Genomic DNA, 18290 nt, shown 5'->3' with positions numbered 1-18290 from the left:
TGTTCTTCTACAGACAGAATTGTATATACTTTCCAGTAGAAAGCATGGGGTAACCTTGGAAAAGTCAATGCTAGCACAGTATACTTTGTGGGAAATCAGGACTCAGTAATATTTAATTTAAAAACCACATTTTGGAAAGCAAATATAACTTTTAGAATTTATTTTACTTTAATATAAATCACTTTCTGAAACTGTAGTTTTGAAACCACTACCAAATGGGAAAAAAGAAAATATTCCAATCCTATTCAGGAAATAGTCCTTAATTCAGTGTTAAAACATTTGTTATTAAGTTTTAGGAGATTAACAATGCACTCCTGTATTAACATTACAGTCAAAATTCATTTTAAACTAGATTCCCTCTTCAAAGGTAAAGGTAAAGGTTCCCTTCACACATACATGCTAGTCGTTCCCGGCTCTAGGGGGCGGTGCTCATCTCCGTTACAAAGCCGAAGAGCCAGCGCTGTCCAAAGACGTCTCTGTGGTCATGTGGCTGGCATGACTAAATGCCGAAGGTGCACAGATTGCTGTTACCTTCCCACCAAAGGGGTCCTTATTTTTCTACTTGCATTTTTACATGCTTTCGAACTGCTAGATTGGCAGAAGCTGGGACAAGTAATGGGAGCTCACTCCGTTACGTGGCGCCAGGGATTTGAACCACCGACTTTTCTGTTCGGAAAGCTCAGCGTCTCAGCTGCTGAGCCACCGCGTCCCTTTCACTCTTCAAAAAAGGCTGCCAAAGGAACTGAAATCTAACTCAAGTTTCCAAACTTGTTTTACATATCCTAAGCAACACCAGGAAGGGTTTCCATCAGATTACAGAGTTCAGGTTTGCCAAGATCTCCAATTAGCCATTGGCTGGGTCATTTAAAGAATGACCCATCTAGGTATTCAAGATGAACAAGAGGAAGGGAGGAAGTGAATAATCTTGCCACACAAGCTGTCACCTCCTTACTGTATTCACATTTTGCATGCTTTTATCTCCCTCGGGGAGCTACCATAAAAACTTACCCAACAGAGGTAAACAGGTAAAACCAAGCTTTCCAATTTCATACACCACCTATGTTGAAACACACACCTCCATGTGGCAAGCAACCTTGTGTGGCAGCAGCAAACAACCAGTTGGGTTCCAAAACAGCAAAGGCGTGTGCCTTAAAATGAGATAATGAAACATATTCCTTGATACAAGATGCTACTAGCATGTGAGTAATTATCTTACCCAAAGATAAGTTTCCTTTCAAGTAAAGAGAGGCCTTCTTCTAAACAAACAATTGCAATTTGACTACTTTTAAGAGATACATTTCAATTTACACAGCGAGCAGACCTTTTCCTAGTCAGTGAAAGACAGCCCTCCTTGCAAACAAGTTTTTTTAAAGAATAAAATAGAATTCTTTATTGGCCAAGCATGGTTGGTGCAAATACTCTTAGTATACATAAAAGACACATTCATCAAGAATCATAAGGTACCTTAATGATAGTCATAGGGTACAATAGGGTACAATTGACTCAGGTTGACTCAGCCTTCCATCCTTCCAAGGTTGGTAAAATCAGGAACCCAGGTTATTGGGAATAATAGGCTGACTCTGTAAACTGCTTACAGTTTACTATAAGGCTAGCACTGTGAAGCAGAGGTGGTATTCAGCAGGTTCTGATCAGTTCTGGAATTTTGAGTAGTTTGGAGAACTGATAGCGGAAATTTTGAGTAGTTTGGAGAACCAGTAGTGGAATTTTTGAATAGTTTGGAGAACTAGTAGCAGATATTTTGAGTAGTTCGGAATACCACCTCTGACGGACTCCGCCCCCATCTATTCTCCGCCTCCCAAGTCCCAGCTGATTGGCTGGGTTTTCTCTTGTTGTTCTGCACAAGAGAACAGAGCTGGAAGGCAGGTTAGTGGAGAGGGGAAAGAATGGAGATTTTGCAGTATCCTTCCCCTGCCATGCCCACCAAGCCATGCCCACAGAACTGGTAGTAAATCCTACCACCGCTGAATCCCACCACCGCTGTGAAGTGGTATATAAGTGCTATTATCCATCCGGTTCCATAAATGACCTTAATCCCAGAAAATTACACTATCCACACCATGAAGTAGCAAATTCTACAGAACATATCCAGTCGTGGTCTTATCTGGGCAAGTGCCATTATGGCACCATAGGCAGAGAAAGGAACTATGTCTTAGATATACCACCAACTCAGTTCCAGGTCAAAAGGTTTAGATCCTGAGAGGTCCATCAACCCCAATGTTCAGAACCAAACCAATCCGCAACCAGCTCTATAACGTGATTCAGGTTCTAGGTTCCAGCCCTTGATTTGCCAGTAGTCAGCTTATGCATTGTTGAGGTGATGTTAGGCCTCTAATCTGCTCATACAAAACTTCTCTTACCGCATTTTACTATTACTAGCAATTGCAGTGTCCACTTTTTTTGCATCAACCAAATGTTGTGACAAGAACTGACCAACTGCCATGTCATCCAAGCCGAACATTGTGGTCTGAGGTCATTGGCCCAAGGTCATCCAGTCAGCTTTCATGCATAAGGGGGGACTAGAACTCACATTCTCCTGGCTTCTAATCTGGTGCCTTCACCACCAGACCAAAGTTGGTTCTCAAGCCCTACATCATGATCAATCTTGCATTTCCAGTTGACTTAAACAGCAATCGAACCACAGCGAATGGCCATCTGAAGATATTTATAATGGACTACCATATATGCTAACTGAAATCTCACCGTTTCCTTCAGCAATCTGCCATTCGAAGAGCAGGAAGAGTGAAAGATTAGAGGAAAAATCTGTTTTGCTCACTCATGGCTGTCTCCAACCCAAACACCATTTCCAGTTCAATCGTATCTACCAACCCTCTGAAGAAATGGAATTACATTAAATGGCAACCCTTGTCCTAGATCAGTGGTAGTCAACCTGGTCCCTACCGCCCACTAGTGGGCGTTCCAGCTTTCTTTTTTTTTTTTTGTAAAAGTTTTATTGATTTTAACAACAAACAAAAACACAAAAAACATAACATAAGACATAACATAAAAACATCATCATCCTTCATAAATTTACAGACAGTGTATCGGTTGGTTCACCACTCCTTTTTGTGCATCCATTCATAGTCATCATAATAATTATATCACATAATAACTCATATTATCAATCAACAATTATATATCCTAATATCATTATTAAACAATCATTTGACTATAATTTTACTAATTCATACTTAAGCGAGATAACTATAATTTAGTTAATTTATTTTATAACAATTCATAAAATCATACCAAATCTATCTTAATAAAATATTCTAAAAATATTATCAAAACCAAGAAAAAGTGTATATTCATTATTTCCTAAATTTCTAAACATTCTATTATTATATTGTATTATCTAACCATTGATAAAAAAGATCCCAAACTTCATAAAATTGTTTATCTTCTTGTTCTCTAATTTCAAATGTCAATCTACTCATTTCAGCACATTCCAATATTTTTTTAATGATTTCTTCCTCTGCTGGTATTTTCTCACTCTTCCAATTTTTAGCAAATACAATCCTAGCCGCTGTTAACACATTTACAATCAAATACTTCAAGTTTTTATTATATGTATCAGGTAAGATTCCCAATAAAAAAATCTCTGGTTTCAAATCTATATGTTTCTTTGTCATTTTTTCCAACCATATGCGGATTCTAGTCCAATATTTTCTAGCATTTTCTAATATTTTCTAGCATTTTCTAGCATGGGCGTTCCAGCTTTCATGGTGGGCGGTAGGGGTTATGTCCCCTACTTTATAAATCACCATTACTGTGGAACCGGTGGGCGGTTAGAGAAAATTTTACTACTAACGGAAATACAAAAGTGGGCGGTAGGTATAAAAAGGTTGACTGCCCCTGTGTCCTAGGTCATCAGATACTTTCCCTGGGCAGTCCAAGAACATGCTGCTGAAATAGAGCAAAAATGGCCAAACTCTGATGGAACCATTTCAGGTCATTGGAAGGAAGACGATCTTCCTACCACAACCTACTTAGAAAATGGCAAAAACAGACTTATTGACTGCAGCAGCAGCATTGAGTTCTGGTAATCTTCCAGAAGCCCACAAGGTCTCATTCCTCCATGACTGTCCATGCTAGAAACTGATCAAGGATTCAGGAAACCATTCAAGTCACAATAGGGGCTATGACCTTGATCTCAGGAGTTTCCTATGCTTGGTTGAAGGGGCCTCTGACACGTGCTATGCATCTACCAAGAAATGTTTCCCAAATCTTGTTTACTACATGTATTAATATTAATTATTTATTGTTGAAAAAATGGATCATGATTATCATTGGAAGTTGGAATTTAATGCTAAAAAATTAATCCTGTTGGGTTTAAAAGAAACTGTAATTTGACATTACACGGCAGAGGTGGTTAACCATTTTGGGCTCCCGTGCCTAAAATTGCACTCACGCACATGCGCTTGCATGTCAGCACCCAGAAGGCAATGCGTGAGGGGCTCCCCAAGCCCTCTGCGCATGCGTGACTCCCCCAGCGCGCCATGCATCTGTGCATGCGTGCATGATCCCCGTGCATCTCTGCACATACACACGAGACCCCCCGTGCCGCCCCGTGTACCCCCGCACCCCGTGCATGCACACCAGATACCTGATAATCAGCTGGCAGGCATGCGGGATGTTCGCATGTGCAGTGGGGCTCTTCCAGGCAACCTCTCGTGTGCCGGCAGAAGTGGCTCTGTGTGCCACTTCTGGCATGCATGCCATAGGTTCGCCATCATGGCTATATGGGAATCTAAAATAATACAATGATCCAAGCAGTGGTGGGCTGCTGCTGGTTCAGACTAGTTTGAGCGAACTGGTAGTCCAACGATCAGCTGGCCCCGCCCACCTGCCCCTGCCCTTTCCTGTCCATTATTTCCTGCTTTCTAGCTCAGGGGTGGGATTCTACCAGTTCACACCTATTGGCTAGAACCGGTTGTTAACATTCTAAGCAGTTCGGAGAACCAGTTGTTAGAAGAAATTACTGGCCTAATCCTGTAAGGAAGGCAGGAAGGAAACATTCTGGTGTTGCTTACAGAAACTGCCTCTCCCTTAACCCTTATTACATTCTTGGCAGGACTAGACTTCCTGTCTCAGGAACTTCTCTGGAGTTTTTTCCCCCTCCTTTGCTGGTACTTTGCTTGTGTGGAGTGACCATTCAAAGTTACAATGGCACTGAAAAAAGTGACATGACCATTTTTCACACTTACAACTGTTGCAGCATCCCCACAGTCACGAGAGGCCAGGCAAGGAGATGCGTGCCTCGATGTGAGTGATATTAAGTTGGCCACATCCAGCCAATAATAACATGATCACCAAGCCATGTCCACCCAATCACATGACCACCAAGCCACGCGCATCACCTAAGCCACGCCCACAGAACTGGTTGTTAAAAAAATTGAATCCCACCCCTGTTCTAGCTCACCTCAATCGCGGGGCACAGCTGATCCCCCCCCCTCGCTGTTCTACTTACGGTTGCTGGCTTGGAAGGTAAGCAGCTGAGCTTCTAAATGCTCCACTTTCAGCGCTGCGCGCACCGAACCCGTTGTTAAACCAGTTGCAGCCCACCACTGGACCCAAACCGTGGTTGGTTCACAAATCATGCAATTACAACTATCTGCTTTCCTATCTTTTTCATTCATGATAAGGAAGAGATAAAGTTTCTGTTTTAATTAATTTTAATTCTTCATTTTGTACAATCCTACAGAAACTGGTTATGAACCTTGGTTTTTGGAACAAGTAAACCAGTGAACAAGCCTGACTTGTTGCAATGAGTCCCAATTAGCACCAATCATAATTCCTAACTTGAATGCAATAACGTGATCATAAAAAAACTACCATATTTTGAGTTTAAACTCCGCATCTTTGGATACAATCTGCAAATTGTGGCCCTGGTGAGCTACAAGTGTGTCTGGGAAAATGTGGCATCCAGGGACTTGTACATATTTGATCTGATAAAACCCTTGTGAAAATAAAAAATATTTGAGTGAGTGTAAGAGGGGGAAAAAACATCCTGTGATTGAATTGCTTGGCTATAATCCATGTTTTAGTGTTACCAGGACAGCCTGATTCAACTTGTGATTTATCAACAGTTTAAGAATCGGCTAGGTATAGTGATTTTATTTTCAAAAATTCGAAATAGTTCAGGTTACAAGTCTTCCGAAGTACAGGAAGATGGTACAAGAAGCTGAATTCCCAAGAAAGAAGCTGTGCAATTTTTCATGGAAAGTTATGGTTTTGCCTCCATTTTTATTTGTATTTAAACAAGAAAATTATTCCGTGGAAATCCTGTGTGGAATCATTCTTATGTGAAAGTGTCAGTTGTGGTTAATCATAGTTTTGCTTACTTCTTTTTTTTAATTTAACAATTCTGGAATGGGGGCAAGTAAGCACCTTTTCCTAATTTACAATTCTCTCTCTTTCTCACACACACACACACCATATGTCAGGACTACAAGTCCCAGAATTCCCTTTTATTATGCTGGCAGAGAACTCTGGAATTTACCATTCCAACATATATGAAGGACATCAAGTTGGGAAAAAATGAAGAGGTTTCTTCCCATCTCCGAGACAATCAATTTCCAATCAATATTTGGATTCACACAATATTTTGAGTCATAATGTGGTTTGTCTGGTTTTAGCGTTTCAGACATTAGGAATCAGGATAACATGTTAATTCTAGTGAAGCAGATTTATTGTTCATGCCTATACACAAGAATCTAGTCAACTAATGGCCAGCACTAAATTGGCATAATGAAATTCAAGAGGAGTTGGACTGTGAACTTAACACTTCTAGGCTGATTACTTTCTTGATTCCACCTCCTTGCTATGCCTGGCCTTCTGCTACATCAGTTCAATGAATGAGCAATATATGAATTGTAATCTTTGATATATAGCTTAATGCACTATATAAATCATCCTTTATGGATGGCTTAACCATCCATGATTAATTCTGGGCTAACCTACTCCACAGGTCACCTTTACATCTCAGAAGCATATGAATTTGGATTACGGAAGTGCTTTGGATTCTTGAAAATAATGAGAACTTCAAATGTTCGCCCCAGCCCTCCTGCCCAAAATTAGACAAAGGAAACAACTTTAAACAATTTCCGTTTGGACTTCTGCAATCTTAACTCTGCAGATCGGATCAATCAACCTTCAGATAGACTGACTAGTTCAAGCCAATTTTTTTCAGAGAGCAGCAAATTCACAGCAGTCTTGTTTCCTTTTCGAACAAGTAAACATTGGTTCCAGCATACAACCATAATAGGAAGTGGAAAAAAGAAAATATTACACAGCACAGTTCAGGCTGCCATTCTAAACATACATTATTCCTCACTTCGATCCTATCCAGATGGGTTCAATTACCACTTTCACGGTGAGCATCACCAACTAGTAAAAGCTGGTTTTTGCAGCGGTATAAACCTGGAGAAGATTACATTATCACAAGGCAGGCTGAAGGACACTCAATGATTAAAAGGCAATGATTATCAACAGTCCCCACTCATATGCACAAAAGAAAATGCAATATTTAAGATGATATTGGAGAAAAAAGGGTCTACTTTTTAAATTTAGAAAATGCTAGGTGACTTATGCATTTAATATTTATATTGGGCTTTAGCTAGCAATGCTAAATGTTAATTTATCGATGGATGTAAATGCTTTTTTTCTCCAAATAGTATTTACATCCTTCCCAGCAAGATCTTTGCATAATTTCACTGAGCATTTTCACACTGAGGAAATTCAGGCCAACCCCCTTCTTGAAATAAAGACTTTTTTTGGTCTTCAGGCATAACACAACAGCATGATCGTAACTGACAGCAGTGACTTTAAGTTTTTATACACTAGTATTTACAGTGATGGGGATGCTGAAAATTAAATTTTGCATTTGACGGTGGGGAGGCTGCAACGATTGTTAAGTGTGAAAAACGGTCATAAGTCATTTTCTTCCAGTGTCGCAACTTTGAACAGCTACTAAATGAACTGTTGTATATGGAGGACTACCTGTACAGGTTTTCCGTTTTTCCTTACTCTTAGAAGTAAAGCAGCTTTCAATTCTGCTTATTTCTAAGAGTCTGTTGTTCAAAGCTATGGCCTTTGAAACTAACTATGTTCTAATGAACAATCTTATTCCATAAAAAAATTAAGAGGGATGTCTTTTCATCAAGATAAGCTGTTCTTTTTAAACAGGGTCGGAGAAGGGAGAGAAGCAATGCAATTCTCTTAAGTGTGTGTTTACTATGCCATCAAATGACAGATGGAGTTTGAGATCAGGATGCTGCCGAAAAAATTAATTAATTAATTAATTAATTAGGCAGGCAGGCAGGCAGGCAGGCAGACGAGCAAGATGAAAACTGTCCAAGCACACATTTTATCCAAGGACCAAAATAAGAGTTGTGATGGCTCCATAACATTAGAATGTTTGTTGATAAAGATGTGTAATGTTACATTACTGAGTTAATATACAGTAGCTGCCCAACTTCATTACAATCACAGACCAGCAGAGCCGCCCATCTCAAACACTAAGACATTGGGCGGCTTACGATAACTAACAGATTTCATTTTATTTATTTATATCTGACCTTTATTATTTTTAATAAACAACTCAAGGTGGTTGAACATATCTAATGCTCCTTCTTCCTCCTGTTTTCCCCATAACAGCAACACTGAGATAAACACACAATGCCAGACTTATGGCTGTTCTTCTGGAGATGGAAAAGGCTAACCATTGATGTTTGGTGAGGATGAAAGGGAGGGGAGGTGGCCACACTGACCAAAATGCTGAATGCCCAAGAACGCTCCCCGTGTCCTTCTACCAGCCAAAAGCCATATGCAGAACACAAGTCGGCTGATTCAGCCGGTTGACCCCTAGATCTGACTTCTTCCTGGAGGAAGCAGTGAAATCCAGTAATTTCAGAGGTTCTGGAGAAATTCAGAGATGATGACTTGAAAAAGATTGTTGCCATACTTCCAGGACCATCAGAGACGTGGACACCAAAACTGGTTTATATGGCCATTTTAGGGGAAGGGTCTGTAATCTAGGTAAGTGCCCAATGGTCAAAAATCTTAGATTGAGCTAGACCAGTGTTTCTCAGACTTGACCAATTTAAGATGTAGGGACTTCATCTCCCAGAGTTCCCCAGCCAGCCTGAATTAGACCAAAAACACAAAACGTGTGAACTCAATCTGCAGCTACCTTCTAGGGCAGGGGTGTCAAACACAAGGCCTGCGAGCAGTCCTGGAAAATGTAAGGGGCTGGCCCGCATCGTTTCGGCCCGGTCTACTCACTGCAAAGAGGAAACACTGGGCCAGTATGGCTTCGGCCCAGTCTACGCAATACAAAGTGGAAACATGCAGGGCTGTCTTAACAGTGTTATCGGCCCCGGGCAAAGCAGTGTACTGGGGCCCCTACGACAACTACTCACAGGAATAAAAATGTAAATGGTCAATAAAATAAAACATATATTAATTTTATTGGCACTTCTACGGAAAAAAATCAGTGTTGATTTCTATTCATGCATGTTAGTATTAATACAAAATGCAGTAAAATGTAATAAATACGTTGCTGTATTTATATGACACAAGATGCATTGAAGGGTTAACATACAGAGATTAGTATGGAGCCCCTATGCTCGTGGGGCCCATGGGCAAGTGCCCCATCAGGCCCGTGCATTAAGACAGCCCTGGAAACATGCCAGCAGTTTGGGGAGTGGCATCAAGCTGGCCCACCCAGTTGGCCACAGCCACCCGTCCCCCAAGGTGAACCATAGCCCTGATGCGGCCCTCAAGGAAATTGAGTTTGACACCCTTGTTCTAGGGTTTTGACATGAAAAACTTTAAATGGGGAGACGGTAAAAGGCATCAAAATAGAAATTGCATGATAGGGTTCTCCCTTATCCTACACCAAGGATTTTCAAACTTGACAACTTTAAGACTTGTGGAATTCAACTCCCAGAATTCCTCAACCAGCCATGCTGGCTGGGGAATTCTGAGAGCTGAAGCCCACAAATGTTAAGGTTGCCAATTTTGGAGACCTCTGTCCTACAGGGGTGAAACACTTAAAATGGATAAATGGCATTTATTACACTGAATCAAAACACGCTTCATTAGGGAAACTGCTGGGGGGAAAAAGTATTCTAATGCAGGATTGAAAATTTCCATTTAATAGAAATACACTGGATTTCTATTGCTACTAGATTAAATTCTTTCCCAGAAAGCTATTAAGTAAAAAAAAAAAAAACCCAATAAACCAATTCACTTCAGCCAAAGAGAAAGAATTAATCTGTTCTATGACAAAATGCAGAATAAGGCTTATTCTTAGACCTTTAGACTGACTTACTTTTTTTATTAACTTCTCGTATCTGAAGGGAGCATCCTGGATTTTAAATGACGCTTTCTAATTTTAAAATACATTTAATTAAAATCGCTATTTCACTCTATCATTTATTCTAATCTTTTAGCTTTATCCTTAGGCCCCCTTGTTTCAAAAGTGCTTTGAGAAGAAAAATATGATTTGATTAGGCACAAGAAATACAAATATGTAGGTGGGGGAGGGGATGCTGCGGTATGCATTGTGTGTTGTCACTTAATGCAGGGATCCCCAACCTTTTGACGCCGCGTGCCCGGTTCCGGCATCAGCTGGGCGCCGCGCCCGGCATCAGCGTCAACTGGGCGCCGCCATCTTTTTTGACGAAAAAGGTGGCGGCGCCAGCACTTCCGGTGAGCTTTTTCGGGTAGAAATGGCTTTCTACCCGGAAAAGCTCACGAGCGCTACGCCGCCATCTTTTGACGAAAGCGCTTCCGTGCACTTTTTACCAAAAAGATGGCGGCGCCCAGCAACCAGCGCCCGGTAAGGCTTGTTCCGCGGCCCGGTACCGGTCCGCGGCCCGGCGGTTGGGGACCCCTGACTTAATGGATGTAAGTTATGACAATAGTCTCCTTCTGTGTTGACATCACGTTGCATTGAGAGCATCAAGGTTGCTGCAACTATGAATGCAATTCATAAGATCCCAAGACTATATATAAATTGGGATGGATGAGTTCACACAATGTTACTGATAAGCCTCAACATGGTTTGGTTTTGGCTAAACTGTTTTGAGTGTGGCTCATTGTGGTTTATTCAATCAAACATGTTTTAATCAGACCATGGCTTAAAATAATGTGGCAGCCACCCTTAAGAATCAGATCTAATTTTAGTAAATAAGAACAATGGCATATGCATTTGGATTATCACAACTCAGTAACTGGAATAGTCAGATTTTAAAAAAATCTGATTAGAAAAAAGAAAAAACAGCACATGGGTAATTATCATAAAACTTATAATCTAGAAGCAAATGTCCATAAATAAATTCCTATTGAGAAGCCATCTTTCTGGGAAGCATTTATGAATACAATGTTTAATGGAGTCTGAATGCCAAACCCAATGTTTATTTTTATTTATTTTATTTGTATCCTGGCTTTACTGTTTTTATGAATAACTCAAGGTGGCAAACATAATACTCTTTCCTCGTCCTATTTTCCCCACAACTACCATCCTATGTGGTGGGTTGGGCCAAGCAAGAGAGACTGGCACAAAGTCATCGACATCCAGCTTTCATACCTAAGGCAGGACTAGAATTCATGGTCACCCTAGTTTCTATAGCCTGCTGCCTTCACTGCTAGACCAAACTGAGGTCTCCTGTTTTTTTTAACTAGGTTTAAGTTTAATGAGGAAAAACTACCATCCTATGTGGTGGGTTGGGCCAAGCGAGAGAGACTGGCACAAAGTCATCAACATCCAGCTTTCATACCTAAGGCAGGACTAGAATTCATGGTCACCCTAGTTTCTATAGCCTGCTGCCTTCACTGCTAGACCAAACTGAGGTCTCCTGTTTTTTTTAACTAGGTTTAAGTTTAATGAGGAAAGTTACATTACTGGAATAATGTAGTGGAAGAAAATCTATTTCCTTTATCCAGATGTTCCTAAACATTTAAAATGGATATAAAAAGAGAGAACACAACTTCCTACAACTCTCCAGGTTAGCTGGTTTGGATCCTTTCATTCTCATTCTAAATTATTAGATGGAAACTCTCCCAGCTTCTGTACAGAGTCTAAAATAAGACTGTGATGGCCATGCAAAGCCAAAGATGTAGAAGGTAGACTTCTGCAAGAATCTACAAACTATGGTCAAATCCATCAGGATGGTGTCCACAATGAGATAGAAACTACAGATAACAGGTGTAGCTTTGCTCACACATTGTGGCCACCATCTTGACTTTTGTCGCACTTTATGGACAACCTGCTCCCTTCTACCTAATGTTTGGATGAAGCAGGACCAGGAGGAGTTCATATCTTCTCCAGCTGGCCAGTGGAACCTAGCTGACACTTGTGCTGATCCTGAAAAGCTATTCAGGTACTTGGCAAGAAACCCAAATGTGTAAGCTAGAACTGGGAGGTTAAAGGGAAGAAAATTATGCTCACAACAGCAAACCACTTCAATACTGCTAAGGAAGGTGAATTCAACTCAAAGGCAACTGTACCTTTTTAGAGTTTGTGACAACATGCTGATGGCTTTCTCAAAAATTTTTAAGTAGGTTAGATCAAGATAGAACCCGAATGAGAGACACTAGTATCTCAACTTTGCAACTTAAAGACATGGGGACTTTGACTCCCAGAATTCTCCAGCCAGTCTAGCTGGCTGAGGAATTCTGGGAATTGAAGTCCCCATATCTTAAAGTTGCCAAGGTTGATTGAGATAGATTGCACTAGGGTATCCCTTGGATAAAGACAAAACAGGAAATTTGAGACCTCATTTTTTTTCTCCTCCCTTTTCCTTAGAGGCAGGAAAGTGGAAATGTGGTAGCAAAAATTGTGAAATAAGATCCTTCAGCATAACCCCACTGAATTACAGGAACTGACAGATCAGATTAAGTCCACTGGTTTAGGATAATCCAGGAGTTTGACCCAGGCAAGGCAACTCCCATTTGTTTTTCAACAGGGTGAATCAACCGAACCTGGGAACAGAAATGTCAGGAAATTTAAAAGCACATTAGCCACCCTGGCCTGCTTCTCCCTACCTTCAGGGCTACGATGAAGGATCCATAATCCCTGCCCCTAGAATACATATTTATTTCACTTATCTTAGAAAAGACCATCCTAACATTGGGGGTGAATAGAAGCCGGGATTCCACCAGGAAATAAACTTCGTTCATTTCCTCCTTTGTTTGTTTGATAAGCTCCTTTGAGGAACAGTTGGATTTCATTCACTTCTCTTTCCTGTTCCTGATTTCTGTTTAATTAAAAAAAAAACCTGAGTTCCTGACTGGAAGTGGCTGGGTAGAGAGACCACGTATGGACCACAGAGGAGGCCCAAATTTCCCTTGCTGTACGCAAGACAGTTAGTTGTTAAGTGAGTTTTACCCCACTTTATGACCATTCTTGACACAGTTGTTAAAAATCAGTGAACCACTGCAAATTGTGAAATTAATAACAAGGTTAAGTGAATCCAGCTTCCCCATTGACTTAGCTTGTCAGAAGTTTGCAAAAAACTATTTAAATGACCCTGGAACCGTCATAAATATGAGTCAGTTGCCAAGTACTGCAACGGTTGTAAGTATGAAAAATGTCATAAGTCACTTTTTCAATGCCATTATAAATTCAAACTAAACAAATGGTTCTAAGTTAAGAACTACCTGAAGACGAAACTAAATATAACTGGACTCCCAATTTTTCAAGGTACCAAATTATACTTGGAAATCCCATTTAAAGTTTCACCTTATTTTTAAAAAAAGCTTCCCGCACACAGACTGTCCTTTCTTCCCTAGACTTTTTGAGAAAATATTGTGATATTGTTTTAAATACCAAAAAAAAAAAAAAAAACACCTTACAGAGGTGCCTGTGTTAAAGCTCAGGAGAAATCATGAAAGAAAGATTTTTAAAAGATTATGCTTAGTTACTGCAAGAGAAGAGATTGCTAAAGCAAAGGCTACACTCCCCCCCTTTGTGGAAACTTTGTGAACAGCAAAACCCAAACAGAAACCTGAAGGAATATCGCTAGATTAAATGCTCCCCAGATATAATGTGCAACTTAGATATTCACACTTTATTTCTGAGCAAGGAAGAGCATGCAGCCTGGATTTTTAAAATGGGATTTCTTTTTGCCTTGGAACTCTTCCCACTGAATATGAGTGATGATGTCATTTCCCCCAAAAAGGGGGGGATTTTGGTACAGCTCAGAAGCATCTTATCCTGTGAAAAACAGATTGAGCAAAAGCATGTTGGAACTAGAGTAGAGGCACCCTGTTATTCTACAACAGGGGTGTCCAACCTTGGCAACTTTAAGCCTGGAGGACTTCAACTCCCAGAATTCCCCAGCCAGCAAAGCTGGCTGGGGAATTCTGGGAGTTGAAGTCCTCCAGGCTTAAAGTTGCCAAGGTTGGACACCCCTGTTCTACAAGCTAATGAGGATACACAGCCTTCTAACTACAGAGGAAGGGCTCTTCCAAGTAGAACTACAAAAACAACACCGCTCCAATTTGGGGAGCAAAACATTAGAAATCTCCACTACAGTATTCAGAAAAAGAGCCACTGACTCTCAGACTAGAAAAATCCTGCTTTGATAAGGATTTCCTTTCCTTCAAACAGAGCCTGCACTTAGAAAGCAACCCAAACTAAACAAAACAATGGTTTTCTCACTCTTAAGTTGACTACATATGGGCAGCCCACGGATTTATTGAAAGGGGAGGAAAAAATCCCCAGTCACTACAGATGTTGTGCAATCCTAACTTTATAAAAAAGGTATTTATGTGATCCTTCATGATATATATAGAGAGCATTTCTGGTAAACTCTGTGCTGCATTGCCCAGAACCACACAGGAAAAGAAGGCAGTTGGAAATGACTTAAAAGTGGAGCCTTCAAACTACACTTAATATTGAAAAAATATTGAATTAAATTCAATTACGGAATTGAAAAATGGTCAGTTTGGTTTAGTAGTGAGGACATCAGGCTAAAAAGCAGGAAACGGTGAGGAGTAAAAAACAAACCAGGTGGGTGACTCTGGGCCGGTCGCTTTCTCTCAGGCCAGCCCACCTCACAGGGTTGTTGTTTTGAGGAAAATAAGAGGAAGGGGTACTAGGTATGTTGGATTTTTATTTATGAAAATAATAACAGTGAAAAATAAATAAATACATTTTAGCAATCCCATTAACTGTTTTTGTCCCTCAAGAATGACACCAAAATTTACAGGTAACCACTTCTCCTTAATATCTTTCTAAGAATGGGAATCTCTCCCTACATGTTACTATATTTCAGCGAAACAAATTATGGGCATGTTGAAATCAAGTTCTTTGGGCGTGAAAGAACACAAGCTATCCTCAAGGGAAATGCAAATTAAAACATAAATCATAGGATTTTTTAAAAAAATAAAATGTTCACTGCTTGTAGATATGGGCCTTAATGGTTACAGAAGACTAAAGAGTGAAGCACAAGTAAAAAAGATTTTCAGATGCAGACAGCTGCCAGTTTAAAAGATCCAAAAATGTCTTTTCTAGTGTTTCATTTGTCTTCCACTACATTTCTAAACCAGCTTAATTCAGATTCAATTCAGATTAATTTTTAGTTGAAGGTAACTCTGAAGTAACAACCATCAGCACAGCTTAGGACAGTGACCGAATAATATCTATATCCCCACTCCTGTCAACTTTGGATAGATTTTATGATTACCTCCATAGCAACAGACGATATTACTTTCGTCATATAGGATAGGGATAGAATAGCAGAGTTGGAAGGGACCTTGGAGATCTTCTAGTCCAGCCCTCTGCTTAGGCAGAAAACCCTATACCATTTCAGACAAATGCTTGTCCAATCTCTTCTTAAAAGCTTCCAGTGCTTTAATGAACGTGTAACATGTACTTACTTTTAGAAAAAAAAATTTTTTGCACTTTGTGTATCCTTTTTTTCTCTATGCATCTTGGATTTGTGTTAATCTGGTTAGATAACCACGTTTCAAGAGGGGGGGGCGGACAGCGGCCAAACATACCGCATTTACCCCATACATCCGAGTCAGGAGAGCACGCAACAACAGCACCAAATAAATACAATATTTACATTCGGTTGCATTTTCTTTTTCCTCAAAACTAGCAAAGGGCGACTGAAGAGGCGGCAGCTGGGCTTGAAAGCCGGGGAAGAGGGAAAACTCCACGCAGGTTCAGAACAATTGTTATGTGAGGGGGGAGGGGGTCCCCAAGAAGCGCCCCACCCCAACAGAACTCCCTTCCTGGTTGGAAGGAAAGGCACCTTCGCCTATTTCCTTAAAGCTCGTCACGAGGGGGTTTTGTTTGTGTGTATGTGTCTGAGGGGGCTCCACTTCCTGGCGGCCGAAAACGCCAACAACCTGTTTCGTTTCTTCCAACTGCCCAGAAAGTCGGAGCTACAAAGGGAGGAGCGGAGGGGGGAAACCGTGGGGATCGCTAGTTCCTCGGCTTTCCAAATCAGGGCCGGCCGAGTCAAAAGGATCGATGGCCTCGAGGGACCTGCCAGACCCGGCAAGCGGGCGCCCCTCCGAGGGAAAGCAGCTTTTGCGCGCAAAACCCCGCCGGGCGCGCGGGGAATCTCGCTTGCAAAGCGCAGCGCCCCGTGGCAAAAACTCCTCACGCCGGGGGTCGCCTTTCCGCCCCGGGGCCCTCGCCAAGGCCACAGATCGGGGGTGGGGTGGGGTGGCACAGCGGAGGATCGGGCGATCCCACCGGAGCAAGTTGGAAACTTCTCCGAAGAGGTTTTTTTCTTCCAGCCGGGGGAGGGAGAGGGGAAGAAGGTTGGGGAGGTTTTCTTTTCGGCCCTCCAGGCGCTTCTTCGCAATGTCTGGAAACAACCAGTCCCCCTCCTCGCCTCCTCCAGGACCTGCAAAGCTAGCTTCGGGGGTGTAGAAAGAGAAAAAAAGGGGGGTCCGCCGATCCCGCGCCCGCCAAAGGCAGTCCGGCCCAAAAGCGCCTTTCCGCCCAAGCAAGCACCCCCCACTCTGAGCGTGCGCGCGCCCCCAGGAGTGACCTCCCCGTTTGCAAGGCGAGGAACCGGGGAGAGAGAGAGTGTTTGTGTGTATGTGTGTATAAGAAAGAGGAGCTGAAAGCCCCCAACCACCACCCGACTTCCGCCCGAGCCCCCCACCCACCCGCCCAGCCCCGAGGCCCGACGGCAGCCGGCCTCTTGCTTTTACCTTGATGCAGACCAGATCGGGACCTTCCGACATGTCTCCAACGGAGAGAAGGCGAGCAACCCCCAAAATGCAGGAAGTTGGCCGCGTAACGCACCGCACGCCTTGGCTCTGGGTTGGTTTTTTTTTTTTCAAACACCCCCCTTCTTCTTCTTCCCGGCTGCTGGGCTGCGCCTTTCCGCCCGCTGCTTTGGCTGGCTTGGCTCGGCTTCCTTTCCCGCAGCAGCACCTCGGCCGGCCGGGCGAAGGCGCTCTCTGTCTCTCTCTCTCAACGGCGCGGCGCCTCCGCTGATCACCGGCGAGCCGCCCGCGCGCCCCGCAGCCAACCCGGAGGGGGCCCTCCTCGCATGGCTGGGAGAAGGGAGGCGAGGCGAGGCGGTGCCGCCTCTTTCTTTCTCTGGCTCGCTCGCGCGCGCGCGTGGAGGGGACGGCGAGGGTGGGGGGTGGTTTTTCTTCTTCCTCCTCCTCCTCCTCCTCCTCGGCCAGCCTCCCCCGCTCGGCCCGGGCCCGCCGCGCAACGATGCCCGGCAGGAGAGGGAGCGCGCGGCGGCTCCTCCGGCTCATGGACCTGGAGAGTTTCCTAGGCTGAAAAAGTGACGCGAGTTCCCGGCATCGGCTCTGCCCTCTTAAAGGAGCCCGGCCCGGCAGGAAATGGGAAAGCAGCGAGCTCCGGTTGCCGGAAAAGAAACCAGAGCGGGGTGGGGATTGGGGGGGAGAAGGGGAGGGACGGAAGGAAGGAAGCGGGAAGGGGCGCGGAGGGGCTTTGCAAGCAAGCGCAGCCTTGCGAGCAAGGAGGTGCCTCGCTGCGCTTGCAAATCCTGCGTGTGTCTCCCACCCACCCCACTCCTCATATACCAACCAGGCGATGGCCTCTCCGTGCAAGGGGAGGGGAGGGGAAGAGAGACTCGGGAAGAACCCAGGAAATTGGGGGGGGGGTTAGGATCGCTGCGCCTTGAGCGCGCAACGGTGGTAGGATCGTCCCCCGCTCAATCCCGGCGCCCGGGGTGCAGGATCGGAGCGCATCTAGGTCGGCAGGCCGTGGAAAGGGGGTTCAACCGCCCAGAATGCAAAACTCTGGTGGAAGTGGG

The 18290-nt window shown here is 43.1% G+C and overlaps 1 protein-coding gene across 1 annotated transcript in view; it reads right to left on the bottom strand.

Annotated features, from left to right (window-relative positions):
* ETV6 (ETS variant transcription factor 6) overlaps positions 1-17986 on the bottom strand; it is a 123445-nt gene extending 105459 nt beyond the window's left edge. The window contains exon 1 of the mRNA XM_026679260.2: positions 17206-17986. Within this exon, the coding sequence (XP_026535045.2) occupies positions 17206-17766 (561 nt within the window). The 5' untranslated portion in view covers positions 17767-17986. The remainder of the gene's footprint in view (positions 1-17205) is intronic.
* Positions 17987-18290: the final 304 nt, after the last annotated feature.

This window comes from Notechis scutatus, chromosome 6 (assembly GCF_049901735.1).
Source record: "Notechis scutatus isolate UNSWTSFEM ecotype Mainland chromosome 6, rNotScu1.2, whole genome shotgun sequence".
Taxonomy (NCBI): domain Eukaryota; kingdom Metazoa; phylum Chordata; class Lepidosauria; order Squamata; family Elapidae; genus Notechis; species Notechis scutatus.
This window is presented reverse-complemented; position numbering and strand designations above follow the sequence as displayed.